We start from the raw sequence: 13,674 nt of genomic DNA, 5'->3' as shown, positions 1-13,674 counted from the left end.
AAGCTCAGTGCCATCCAAGCCTAGGACCCAGGGTGCCTGCGGGTCTGCAGACACCCTGGGCAGAGAAGCGGGCACTTGCAGAGCCTCTGAGCTGTAGGCCTTCTGGTCAGGCCGGGCCCAGGTGCCACTAGCCAAGCCTTTGTGCAAATAATTATAAGTAAGTTTCTTCAAGGCAGGAGGGTCTATGGGGACCTACCTACTCCGAGTGCAAGGCTGGACACAGGCCAGGCTAAGCATCACGGGCCAGGCTGAGCATCACTTGCTTCGGTGCTCCCATGCGCTCGCCTGGATTCCCACCCTTCCCTGTGCATGTTCCACACAGGGGTTCTTCTGTAAGGGCACCCCTTTTACAGACAAGGGGTCTGAACCAAGTGTCGCCTGCTCATTGGCTGAGATTCTCAAAGGGGCCTCTAACTGGGGGTGTCCAGTTGTTACTGGTGGAGGGTCTTGACAATGAATTGTCCAAGTCTTTGGTGTTTTGAACAAAGACTTGAACAAAACGCAGAAAAGGAGCAGGGGAATGAAACGCAGGAATGAAACAGCAGGGCTTTATTAAAGCAAGAAAGCAGGTTGGGCGCAGTGGCTCACACCTATAATCCCAGCACTTTGGGAGGCCTAGGTGGGCAGATCACCTGAGGTCAGGAGTTTGAGACCAGCCTGGCCAACAAGGCGAAACCCTGTCTCTACTAAAAACACAAAAATTAGCCAGGTGTGGTGGCGCGGGCTTATAGTTTCAGCTACTTGGGAGGCTGAGGCAGGAGAATTGCTTGAACCTGGGAGGCGGAGGCTGCAGTGAGCCAAGATGGTGCCACTGCACTCCAGCCTGGGCAACAGAGCAAGACAATCTCAGGGAAAAAGAAAAAAAAAAAAAAGGCAAGAAAGCACTCCGCAGGGTGGAAGTGGGCCTGAGCATGCGGCTCAAGGGCCTGGTTACAAAGTTTCTGGGCTTTAAGTACCCCGTTTGAGGTTCCTATGGGCTTCCCCTTTTCTGGATAAAGGATCTGGTCTGTGGTTAGAGGCTGAGGTGGATGGCGCCCTATGCAGATAGAGGGATGGTCTCTGTTTCGCCAGTGGCCCATCCATACCCTCCCTTTCCATCTGAGCTGTGGTGGAGGTGGGGGGGCTGTAGGGAGCATTGCCTTTGATCCTTTGCTACTCAGTGTGGGGAGACAGGGTTTTTCCTTTTGGGTTAGCTTTAGGAAGATTGCGTTAATTGGCCTTAGATTCCCTGTCCCTTCAGACCTTGGTGTTCTTCCTTGATTTAGCATGAGTTGGCCTGAGGTTTCCTGCCTCCAGATCCTGCTCTCCTGCTCACAGTCACTGTCCCTCACCATCTGGCTAAGGGCCCTCAGGGCGGTCAGAGTCTGAGAAATGTTTCCTTTTCTTTTTTTCTTTTTGAGACAGAGTCTCACTCTGTTGCCCAGGCTGGAGTGCAATGGCGCAATCTCGGCTCACTGCAACATCTGCCTCCCAGATTCAAGCGATTTCCCAGCCTCAGCCTCTCAAGTAGCTGGGATCACAGGTGCCCGCCACCATGCCCAGCTAATTTTTTTATATTTTTAGGAGAGATGGGGTTTCGCCATGTTGACCAGGCTGGTCTCGAACTCTTGACCTCAGGTGATCCACCCGCCTTGGCTTCCCAAAGTGCTGGGATTACAGGCATGAGCCACCGCGCCCAGCCTTGAGAAAGGTTTCTAAAGGGGTCGAGGCCATGTAACCTGGAGTTCCTAGGCTGCACCTGTGACCATGGGCAAGGCCCTGGCCTTGGAGGCCCAAGCTTCCATTTCCTGTTTTATTTTGCTTTTTTTTTTTTTTTTTTTTTTTGAGATAGAATCTTGCTCTGTTGCCCAGACTGGAGAGCAGTGGCATGATCTTGGCTCACTGCAGCCTCCACCTCCCAGGCTCAAGTGCTCCTTCCACCTCTGCCTCCTGAGTAGCTGGGACTACAAGTGTCCGTCGGTCAGCACATTAGCCCAGCTAATGTATTCATTTTTTGTAGAGACGGGGGTTTTGCCAGGTTATGCAGGCTGGTCTCGAACTCCTGAGCTCAAGTCATTTGCCTGCCTTGGCTTCCCGAAGTGTTGGGATTACAGGTGTGAGCCACCGCACCCGGCCCATTTCCTCTTAAATCCGTTAAGTACAGCGATGTCTGAAGAGTAAGCATCACTCTTAGTGATCTTTAAGGCTTTGGGGTCAGAGAAATCTGTGTGTGAATTCAGTTCCATCTTGCGTGGTTGGTTGTGACACTGCCCTAAGCAAGTCACTCATCTCTCAGAGCGTTCCTTTCCTCCCCTGTAAATAATTCTCCAGGCCACAGAGGGCTGTCTTGGGGGTGGAAATAAGGATTCGTGCAAGGAGTTTAGTAGAGGCTGGGCTCAGTGGCTCATGGCCTGTAATCCCAGCACTTTGGAAGGCTGAGGCAGGAGGATTGCTTGAGCCCAGGAGTTCGAGACCAGCCTGCGCAACATGGCAAGACCCTGTCTTTACAAAAAATAAAAATAAATTTTTAAAAATTAGTCCGACGTGGTGGTACATGCCTGTGGTCATAGCTACACAGGAGGCTGAGGCAGGAGGATCGCTTGAACCCAGGAGTTCAAGGATGCAGTGAGCTGTGATGGCACCATTGCATTCCAACCTGGGCATCAGAGCAAGACCCTGTCTCAAAAACAAGAAACAGTTTAGAGCAGAGCTCCTCGCGCACCATCCACGCTATTGTATTGTAAGATGAAGACCATCGACCTGTATAACCTAAGAGCCCTCTGGGCCGTCTGGGCCTGAAATGGCCTCTGGGCGCTGATGGCATTCTGGCCTTCTGTTCTCTCCTCCAGCCCGTTTGATACTGAGAGCTTCCTGGTGTCACCCAGCCCCACGGGCAAGTTTTCTATGGGCAGCAGGAAGGGCTCTTTGTACAACTGGACACCCCCGAGCACCCCCAGCTTCCGGGAGAGATACTACCTGGTGAGTGAGCCTTCCCTGGGGCAGGGCCGCTGTGGTCACCCTGGGATGGGGGCAGCACGCAGGAGCTGGGCTGAGTAGTCTGGCCCCCCCAGACATGGCAAGCCTCGGGCTCAGCTTCCGTTTGGAGCGATCCTGGGTGTTTTCCTGTGCGCTTTCTTCCTCTGCTGCCAGCCTCCATCCTAGCCTGGGTTCTGGGCTTGGCTGGTTCTTCAGGACATCAGCAATGGGCTCTCTGGATGGTTCTAGCACCCCAGCCATGGTCTTGGCCTTAATATATACATTTCTAGTAGTATTACCTGACAGAGTGCCCAGTAAAACATCTCTTTCCCGTGGTCTCCATGGATCAGGGTTCCCTCCTTAATGCCAATTCCTGTCATCAATTTCTTCCATATTCTTCCAGAGACAGCAATCCATCTACCAGCAAGTGTATGCACCTTTTTTTTTTTTTTTTTTTTTTTTTTTGAGACGGAGTTTCGCTCTTGTAGCCCAGGCTGGAGTGCAGTTGTGCAATCTCAGCTCACTGCAACCTCCACCTCTTCCCAGGTTCAGGCAATTCTCCTGCCTCAGCCTCCCGAGTAGCTGGGATTACAGGCACATGCCACCACATCTGGCTAATTTTCATATATTTAGTAGAGACGGGGTTTCACCATGTTAGCCAGGCTGGTCTTGAACTCCTGACGTCAGGTCGGCCTCCCAAAGTGCTGGGATTACAGGCATGAGCCACTGTGCCCAGCCCTCTCTGGACTTCAATTTCTGTATCAGAGAAGTGAGAATAACAGCACTGCCCTTATGGGATTGTTGTGAGAGTTAACTGAGTTAATGAACATCAACCATTATCATTGGTTCAGCTGATGAGAGGTAAGGGTTCGTGTCCGTGTACCCAGATTCACACTGTGGCACTGTACTCGCCACCCGTGTGGCCTGAGGACCTCTCCAAGGTTAAGGCAGTGCTGCCCCCATGGGGTGTGGTGAGGGTAATGTGAAGGCTCTGGAATAGGGCCGGCAACCTCAGAATGCTTAATGACAGCTGCTGCTGTTTCTATGGTGTGTGTGTCACGCCCTTCATTCATTCATTCACTTCATTCATTCAAAACTAGGCTGGGCGCAGTGGCTCATGCCTGTAATCCCAGTACTTTGAGAGGCCAAGGCGGGTGGATCACCTGAGGTCAGGAGTTTGAGACCAGCCTGGCCAACATGGTGAAACCCTGTCTCTACTAAAAATACAAAAATTAGCCAGGCATCGTGGAGTGCCACTGTAATCCCAGCTACTCAGGAGGCTGAGGCAGGAGAATTGCTTGAGCCTGGGAGATGAAGGTTGTAGTGAGCCTAGATAGTGCCACTTCACTGTAGCCTGGGCAACAGAGCGAGACTATTTCAAAACAAAACAAAACAAAACACGAAACTATATGCCAGGCTCTGCTCCAGACCAGGCAAAGACTGTGCCCTCAGGGAGCTGAAATTCTACAGGGGAAACAGATGATATCAAAATCCGAGAAGTGCACAGCCAGCCCCAGGGGCGTAAGGACTGTGGGAGACAGCAGGAAGGGAAGGGGCCCACTGGGGCCAGGTAGAAATTGCCACTTAAAAAAGGCTGTCCAGGACAGGGTTCTCAGGACAGGTGACACCTAAGTAAGGTCCTGAGGCGGCGAGGGCACAAGCCATGAAGGCACATGGGGAAGAGTGTTCTGGCGAGAGCACAGTCAGTGCAAAGGCCCTGAGGCAGGAACGTGGGGCCCAGCCCACAGGGCATGAGCAACAGTCAGGAGGCTGCCGATGCTGGGGGGAGTGAGTTGGAGGCGGGATGAGGGATAAGTGCAGAGAAGGGACAGGGTCTTGTCCGCGCCTCTGGGATGCTGGTCACCTCGGCAGGCCTCAGTCACCCTGAGAACATGGGCATGCAGAGCGGGTGTCTGTCAGGGGAAGCCCCTCTGGGGGACTTGCTGTGGTCCCTGGGGTGGCTGATGAGGCCGCTCCCGTGTCCCCTCTCCAGTCTGTCCTACAGCAGCCAACACAGCAGGCCTTGCTGCTAGGTGGCCCAAGGGCCACCTCCATCCTCAGCTACCTGTCTGACAGTGACCTCCGGGGCCCCAGCCTAAGAAGCCAGAGTCAGGAGCTGCCTGAGATGGACTCCTTCAGCTCTGAGGACCCCCGAGACACGGAGACCAGCACGTCAGCTTCCACCTCAGATGTGGGCTTCCTGCCCTTGGCCATCGGCCCCCACGCCTCCATTGAAGAGGAGGCTCGGGAGGACCCCCTGCCCCCAGGTCTCCTGCCGGAGATGGCCCACCTCTCTGGAGGCCCATTTGCAGAGCAGCCTGGCTGGAGGAACTTAGCAATGGAGAGCCGCAGCCTGCCACAGGGCTCCCTGTTCCACAACGGCACAGCCTCGAGTAGCCAGAACGGCCACGAAGAAGGGGCAACCAGGGACAGAGAGGACGGGCCTGGCGTGGCCCTCGAGGGGCCTCTGCAGGAGGTCCTGGAGTTGCTGAGGCCCACGGACTCCACGGAGCCCCAGCTCCAGGAGCTGGAGTACCAGGTCCTCGGCTTCCGGGACCGGCTGAAGGTATGCCCACCCCGCCCTGGGTGGCGGCCCTGCTTTGCTGATGGCATGATGACTGGGAGTGGTGGGCTCTGGGGCCACGCAGCCTGGGCCAGCATCCTGGCCTCACCTCTGTGTGACCTGAGTGGGCCGTGTCTCTCTGGGCCTTGGTTTCCTCATCTGGCAAGCGGGGATAACGACAGCCCTCATGGGGCTCAGGAAGATTCTAAGAGTTCACAGTAGATAGCTCATGCACATCCAGCCAGAACCTGGCCCCATCTCGCACCTTCTGACCTGGATGGGCGGGGCTGTGGCTCGTGGCTACAAACCCAAACTTGGAGTGTTGTCAGGGTTGGAGCTGGCTCCGTGGAAGGCCCCACGCAGTTCCCTGTTTGCCTCATCCACGCACCCCGCACCGAACCTTCTCCTCCACAGGGCTCATACCCCGGGCCGTTCTCAGTTCACAGGAAGGCTTAGGTGGCAGGCGGCTTTCAGAGGCGCTGACCTAGGCAAATTATTACATTCTTCTCTTGTGTTTACACAAATTTGAATGTACATCAAAACAATGTATACCATTAGTACCTACTAATACATCAATTAAGGGTGTCCTTCCCTGAACACCCTCTTTTATTTTTTATGTATTTATTTTTTGAGATGGAGTCTTGCTCTGTTGCCCAGGCTGGAGTGTACTGGCGCAATCTCGGCTCACTGCAACCTCCTCCTCCCAGGTTCAAGCGATTCTCCTGCCTCAGCCTCCCGAGTAGCTGGGACTACAGGTGCTCACCACCACGCCTGGCTGATTTTTGTATTTTTAGTAAAGATGGGGTTTTGCCATGTTGGCCAGGCTGATCTCAAACTCCTGACCTCAAGTGATCTGCCTGCCTCAGTCTCCCAAAGTGCCAGGATTACAGGCGTGAGCCACTGCACCTGGCCTGGACACCCTCTTTTAAATGGCAACTCCCTCCTGGCCCCGGCAGGCCCATCCCTTCCTGCTCTGTGTTCCCACGGTCCTAATGCCCTCAGACTGGCGGTGCACTTCTCTGATTTTGCTGTTTTCGGTTTTCCCCTCTTTTGTGTAAGATACACTTTGGCACTGAAATAGTTAACAGCTCTCTTCAAACACATTTTATCGCCAACCACACCTCCAACAGGACAAATCAGCACAGGGGTAAAAAAGTTTAATTTCTCATTTTACATCCATAACTTTAAAAATATGTTCCGTTTACCACTGCTATGGCTGTTAAAAAGGACCTGCCTGAAAATTTCCAGAAAAAAATTTAAGAAATAATGCCAACTTTTTGGTACTTCTTGTTTTTCGTTTTTCTTGAGACAGGGTCTCACTCTCTTGCCCAGGCTGGAGTACAGTGGCGCAATCTTGGCTCACTGCAACCTCCGCCTCCTGGGATCACACGATCCTCCCCGCTCAGCCTCCTGAGTAGCTGAGGCTACAGGCACACATCACCATGCCTGGCTAATTTTGTTTATTTTTTGTAGAGACAGGGTCTCATTTTGTTGCCCAGGCTGGTCTCAAACTCCTGGACTCACGCAATCCTCCCGCCTCAGCCTCCCGAAGTGTTGGGATTACAGGCATGAGCCACCGCGCCTGTACCTGTTTTGTATTTTTTAACAGCCTTTTTTTGTAGACTAATTTGAGTCAGCATGCACATTTGTCACATACTTGTATTTTGAAAAATTACACCCAATTTACATAAAAATGTTAATGCCGCAATAATGTAATCATTTTAAACGTCTTTGAGGAACTTTTCTTTTTTTGGCAAACGAAGTCAGAACAATGCAAATTGATTACAGACCGTGGTTTTTAGTTTGACTTTCTGGAGAGAAATTACACACACACACATTTATGCAAATCTATGTGTATATGATGGTGGGCGTGGTGGCTCACATCTGTAATCCCAGCACTTTGGGAGGTCAAGGCAGGTGGATTGCTTGAGGCTAGGAGTTCAAGAGCAGCCTGGCCAACATGGCAAAACCCCATTTCTACTAAAAAGACAAAAAAATTAGCCGAGCGTGGTAGCGTGCGCCTGTAATCCCAGCTACTTGGGAGGCTGAGGCAGGAGAATCACTTGAACCCGGGAGGCGGAGGTTACAGTGAGCCAAGATCGCACCACTGCACTCCAGCCTGGGCAACAGAGCGAGACTCTCTCTCTCAAAAGAAAAAAAAATTGTGTGTGTGAGTGCATACATACACACATACATATACACGATTTATCCTCATTATTTGTGGATTCTGTATTTTGGAATTCACCTACTTGTTAAAATTTATTTCTAACCCCCAAATCAATACTTGAGGCGATTCCAAAGTGGGTTTTGGGGCCGGGCAGAGTGATAGAAAATCTGAGTTGCTCGAAGCGCATATTCCCACCTGAGGTCAAGCGAGGCAATGCTTTGCCTTCCTGTTTCAACGCCCAAATGGTAAACAAGTGTCCTCATGGTCTATTTAATGCCAAGTTTTTCAAGTTTTTGTGCTTTTTGTTGACAGTTTCACTGTTTAAATGCCTCCCAAGCCCAGAGCTTCAGGGCTGGCTGGTGTTCCTCAGTCCAGGAAGCCTGTGAAATGCCTTACGGAGAAAATGCGTGTTAGATGAGCTTCCTTCAGGCATGAGTTGTAGCGATGCTGGCTGTTGAGTTCAATGTTAATGAATCAAAAATAGCTTTTTTTTTTTTTTCTTTTTTTTTGGAGACGGAGTCTCACTCTTGTCCAAGTTGGAGTGCAGTGGCACAATCTCGGCTCACTGCAACCTCCACCTCCTGGGTTCAAGTGATTCTCTTGCCTCAGCCTCCCTAGTACCTGGGGTTACAGGCACCTATCATGCTTGGCTAATTTTTGTATTTTTAGTAGAGATGGGGTTTCACTATGTTGGCTAGGCTGGTCTTGAACTCCTGACATCAGGTGATCCACCTGCCTCGGCCTCCCAGAGTGCTGGGATTACAGGCGTGAGCCACCACACCCGGCCAACAATAGCTATTAAATAAGGCATCTTTAAACCGAAAGACACGTACAAGGTTCTGTATTACTGAGTTGATAAAACTGCTGTGACCAGAGGTTCACAGGAACCTAACCCAGTATCTCCCTTAGGAGCAATGGTTCAGCTTTTGCTGATTCAGTTTTTTGCTGTGATTTTATAGAACATAACCACACCCCCCCTCCTTTTTTTTTTCTGAGATGGTGTCTTGCTCTGTCGCTCAGGCTGGAGTGCAGTGGCACAATCCTGGCTCACTGCAACTTCCGCCTCCCTGGTTGAAGCAATTCTCCTGCCTCAGCCTCCTGAGTAGCTGAGACTACAGGTCTGTGCCACCACACCTGGCTAATTTTTGTATTTTTAGTAGAGATGGGGTTTCATCATGTTGGCCAGGCTGGTCTTGAACTCCTGACCTCAAGTGATCCGCCCACCTTGGCCTCTAGAACATAACTACCTTGACTATTGAGAATCAGCAGTCTATATGCATGTGCGTATTGATACACACGTACATACACACGTATGCCTATATTTTTGTATTGGAAAATGTGATCCTTGCAACTAGCCTTGTTATTCCCTTCATCCTCAAGATTTTCCCTTTGGCTCCGCGGTTAGGATCCCGGTTTGGTTTTATGGCATCTGCTTGGGCTGTGCCTTGGCTGCAGTTTGTGTTGGACACAAGGCCTAGGTAGGGTGTGCTGGGAACGGTGGCAGGAACCAGCCCTGGAGCCAGCCACTAGTTGGGGACAAGACAGAAATCTCCAGGGAGGGAGCCGCCACTGGAGGCTCTGATGACTTGACCAGTGGTGGGTTGGTGGCCCCAACACTCTCCCTTAATCTGATGGGAAGAGAAACCCAACAGGGAGGAGGAACCTGGAGCCCACAGGCCTCTGAGCCTCGTGAAGAGGCATTTGCCTGACCTACACCATGTATTTAAAATACTACGAAATTTGTTGTTGGTATTTCAAAACTGGGCAGTTTCCCATAAAAATCCATGTTTTAGGGTTTTCTTAGAACTGGGCAATCTATGAGTGCGGCCCCCTCTTAGGGGAGGCACCTGCGCTCCTGCCTCCCCGGTCCCTGCTGGGGCCGCTCACTCACTCCTGCCACTGGCCTTGTCCCTGTGGGTGTTTGAGATACAGGGGAGGGTTTTCAGATCCGTCCCCCTCAAGATTCTGCTCCTACCTCGTCACAGACCATTCAGGAGGGACTTTGGTGAGGGTGCCATGCCCAGTGCCACGCCTTGGGCCAGCGGCTGGGCTTGTGCTGGGGGATGGTGTGTGGGATTGGGACTTGGGACCGGGACATTGCCCAGGTCTGCCGTGAGGCCCCTGGCCAGTGTCCTGGTCGGGTGGGTGGGGCCCGGTGCTGCCCTCAGGTCTGGCCACTTCATCCACAGCCCTGCAGAGCACGGCAGGAGCATGCCTCGGCCGAGAGCCTGATGGAGTGCATCCTGGAGAGCTTCGCCTTCCTCAATGCCGACTTCGCCCCGGATGAGCTGTCCCTGTTTGGGGGCTCCCAGGGTCTCCGGTGAGTGCACCTCCTTCCAGCAGTGACCCAGTGGCCGGCACTCCCACCGGGTGACCCAAGCTCCACGTTTCCTGCCAGCCTCCCAGTCTGTTTCTCCCACTGTCCTTGGCTCAGCTCCTGTCATTCTATCGTGCACCCTTCCCCATGCCATCCCCACACATCCCCCACTTGGCTCAGAGCTGGTCCTCAGTGACCACGAAGTGGGTGAAATCACCCCAGCCTGGCCCTGAGCCTTCTGCTCCAAGGAACCAGCTTTTAGTATTATTTTTTAAACCTTAAAAAATAACCACCAAGTATATAGTAGAAGTTCTTTGAGGCCAGGCACAGTGGCTCACGCCTGTAATCCCAACACTTTGGGAGGCCGAGGCGGGCAGATCACCTGAGGTCAGGAGTTCGAGACCAGCCTGGCCAACATGGTGAAACCCCATCTCTACTAAAAATACAAAAATCAGCTGGGCATGGTGGTGAGAGCCTATAATCTCAGCTACTCGGGAGGCTGAGGCAGGAGAATCGCTTGGACCCGGGAGGCGGAGGTTGCGGTGAGCCAAGATGGTACCACTATACTCCAGCCTGGGCGAAAGTAAGACTCTGTCTCAAAAAAAGAAAAAGAAAAAAAGCTCTTAGCCCCTAACCAAGGTGCAGCAGTATCCAGTGCTGTTCCCTCTGTCCCACCGAAGGGCCCACACCTCCCATGACAGCTTCCCTCGAGGCTATGCAGCCTCACCTGCCCCAGCCCCCGAGGGCTTCTGCATCCACATCTCACCACATGGAAGAGCAGAGGCTCAATTCCTTCTCCTTGCCTCTCACAATCCCATGGAGGAGTGCGGTATTTCGTGCCACACTTGCTTCTGCCCTTCCTGAGTGGCTGTGAGTTGGGGCAGCAGGTCCAGCCTTTACCACGGAGCGGACTTGGTGTGAGGCGCTCTTGCTCACCATATTTCATGCACCCCTCACGGCCTTGAGTGTGGGGCTCCTGCCTCCCTTGACAGATGAGTCACCTGAGCCTTGGGGAGGCAGACTTGTCCAGCATCACAGAGCTAGGATGAGTTGGAATTGTCTTCTACCTCCACGAGACATCCTGGAAGACAATTGCTCGCCCTGCCTTCCCCAGACCCTTGGCCACACCGCCTTGCTCTGTTTCGAGTTGCTGCCGCCCTTTGTTCCTTTCCCCTTCCTCTTCAGTTGAACTCCCCGGGACCTGGAGTGGGCCTCCCTGACCTGGGGCTCGCTGGGAAGGGAGGGTTCCCCCACCCTCAGAGGGAGCTGAACTGCTAACCGGAATGGTCACCCAGTTCTCAATTCAACTCAGAAAGGACCGGCCTCTGCCCCCACCGTCATCACTGAAAGCCTCATCCAGGGAACTCACAGCCGGTGCCCCGGAGCTGGATGTGCTGCTGACGGTACACCTCCAAGTCTGCAAAGCTCTACTGCAGGTGGCTGGGCTAGGGGACTTGTCAGGGAGGGGCAGACAGGGGTTTGGAGTCCTCTTTGCAAAGGGCTCATCTTGAAGGTGGTGGGAAGCATGAAGGGGTGACAGACCTGCATCCTGGAAGCCTGTGAGACTGAGGCTATTCCCCAGTGGAAGAGGCAGACCAGGGTCTGGGTGAATACTCATATGGCTCTTACGCAGGCCAAGCCCTAAGCCAAAGGCTGTGGTGGTGACTCTCTCATCTATAGGTGCCAGAACCCTAATGCAAACTGGCTCAGCCAACAGGAAAATTTATGAGCTCATGGTATTGAAAGCCTCAGAGGTAGGCTTCAGGCCCGGCTGGATGCATGGTTTCAAATGCTATCAGAACTAGGTCTCTCTCAGTTCTGCTTTGCAATGTGGGTTGGCTTCACTTTCGGGCAGGTTGGTCCTCCTTCTAGGGGCAAAGGTGGTCCCTGGCAGCCCAGCCTGCATCCCATTAGCTCAGCCACCTTGGTGAAAGGGCAATCCCCAGTTGACAGTCAGGGAGCTGCCCCCAGGACAGAAGAGATGGGCACAAGCAGGTGGGAGCCACAGCCGTAACGGCTGACCTCAGTGGGCATGTTCCATGCTAACCTCGAGCATCTGGGCTGCTTCCCAGAAACTGGCCTCCCCTAATTTATCAAGGCTGGTCCAGGAATGCCTCCTGGAAGAAGTGGCACAGCAAAAGCACGTTCTGGAGACACTTTCTGTCCTTGACTTTGAGAAAGTCGGCAAGGCAACATCCATTGAAGAGAGTAAGTAGCTGCCTGCCAGCCAGGGGCTGCCTGTGTGAACGGCACGGGGACGGGACCAAAGCTCGGGGAGCCTCTTCTCCCTTCCTAATAGCCAAAGTTAACCGGGGCCCACAGTGGAGGCTGTGGCTGGGCTGGGCTCAGAGATACACACTCTTTGCGGGGAGGTAAGGGAGGCAAGTCTTGGAGTTGCAGCACACTCTTCAGTCAGCTGTGTGACTCTAGGCAAATGATGCACCTCTCTGAGCCTCTGCTTCCCTATCTGTATAGGAGGGGGGCACTGCATAGGGTTCACTGAGGTGACCCCAGGCCATATTCAAGGTGCAGAATGTACCCTCAAACAGTAGCTGTGATCCCAGCTGTGCCTCTGCCCCATGGGACCTCCCCTCTCAGAAGGCCAGGTTCCTTGTCCATAAGGAGAGGCTGGTGACAGCAGCCCCTCCCAGGTTGTTGTGGGGACTGCAGGTGGTGGCCCTGGTAAGATGCTTAGAGCCAAAGCTGCTCACGTGTCACATGGGAATGCAGGGAAGGGACCTCGCATCAAGCCACACCGTCCCCTCCTCCCTACCCCCTCAGGTCCTAGTGGAGGGAAACTTTTGGGGTCCTTGTCACGTGCTCTCCCCGAGTCACCATTCAGGTTTCTGAACTGGGGCTTTCAGTCATCCCAGAGGCCTTGCGGAGGAAGGGGTGCCTGAAGCTGTGGAGAGGGTGCACAGGGCCTGGCAGTGTCCTGTCCTGCCCTGCCACGACGCTGCTGAACCAGCTCAAGAAAACCTTCCTGCACAGAGTGAGAGGGAAGTACCCGGGACAGCTGGAAATAGGTGGGTTCCCTTCTGTCCTGTCGTCCCCTCCCACAGAAAGGCTGTATTCAGTCTCCAGGGCCTTCAGGGTGGCCACAGCTGGCCTCATTTCAGCCCTGTCTTCACCTCTGTGTCTTCATGCCTTCAGACGGAGGAGGTTTCTCAGCTTTAGTGCGAGTCACCGCCCTTTCACTGGGCGAGAAGGGGCCTCCACCTGGGGCCTTCCGAGCAGTCTGTGGAGCCTTGAAGCTGCGTGCAAACCTCGGTGGGCCGGTGCATTTTTCTTTTTCTTTTTCTTTTTTTTTTTTTGAGATGGAGTCTCACTCTGTTGCCCAGGCTGGAGTGCAGTGGCACAATCATGGCTCACTGCAACCTCTACCTCCTGGGTTCAAGCGATTCTTCTGCCTCAGCCTCCTGAGCAGCTGGGATTACAGGTGCGCACCACCACGCTTGGCTAATTTTCTTTTTTTGTATTTTTAGTAGAGACAGGGTTTCGCCATATTGGCCAGGCTGGTCTCGAACTCCTAACCTTGTGATTCGCCCACCTCGGCCTCCCAAAGTGCTGGGATTACAGGCACGAGCCACTGCGCCCGGCCGCCAGTGCATTTTTCCGGGGACAGATTCCATGCCTCCCACCAGAGCCTGACAGGGGTAAAGAATGAACCTT

The 13,674-nt window shown here is 53.3% G+C and overlaps 1 protein-coding gene across 3 annotated transcripts in view; it reads left to right on the top strand.

Annotated features, from left to right (window-relative positions):
• Nucleotides 1-13,674, top strand: part of RIPOR3 (RIPOR family member 3) — a 106,568-nt gene that overhangs the window by 85,138 nt on the left and 7,756 nt on the right. For 2 of the 3 annotated variants that reach the window (XM_054542322.2, XM_054542320.2), the window contains 6 exons: nucleotides 2,829-2,958; nucleotides 4,949-5,521; nucleotides 9,875-10,005; nucleotides 11,315-11,438; nucleotides 12,075-12,210; nucleotides 12,867-13,028. In XM_054542322.2, coding sequence (XP_054398297.1) covers nucleotides 2,829-2,958; nucleotides 4,949-5,521; nucleotides 9,875-10,005; nucleotides 11,315-11,438; nucleotides 12,075-12,210; nucleotides 12,867-13,028 — 1,256 coding nt within the window. The remainder of the gene's footprint in view (nucleotides 1-2,828; nucleotides 2,959-4,948; nucleotides 5,522-9,874; nucleotides 10,006-11,314; nucleotides 11,439-12,074; nucleotides 12,211-12,866; nucleotides 13,029-13,674) is intronic. The other variant, XM_054542321.2, reaches the window with a different exon arrangement.

Source organism: Pongo abelii, chromosome 21 (genome assembly GCF_028885655.2).
Source record: "Pongo abelii isolate AG06213 chromosome 21, NHGRI_mPonAbe1-v2.0_pri, whole genome shotgun sequence".
Lineage (NCBI taxonomy): Eukaryota > Metazoa > Chordata > Mammalia > Primates > Hominidae > Pongo > Pongo abelii.
Note: the sequence above shows the minus strand (reverse complement) of the source record. Positions and strands in the feature narration are given on the sequence as shown.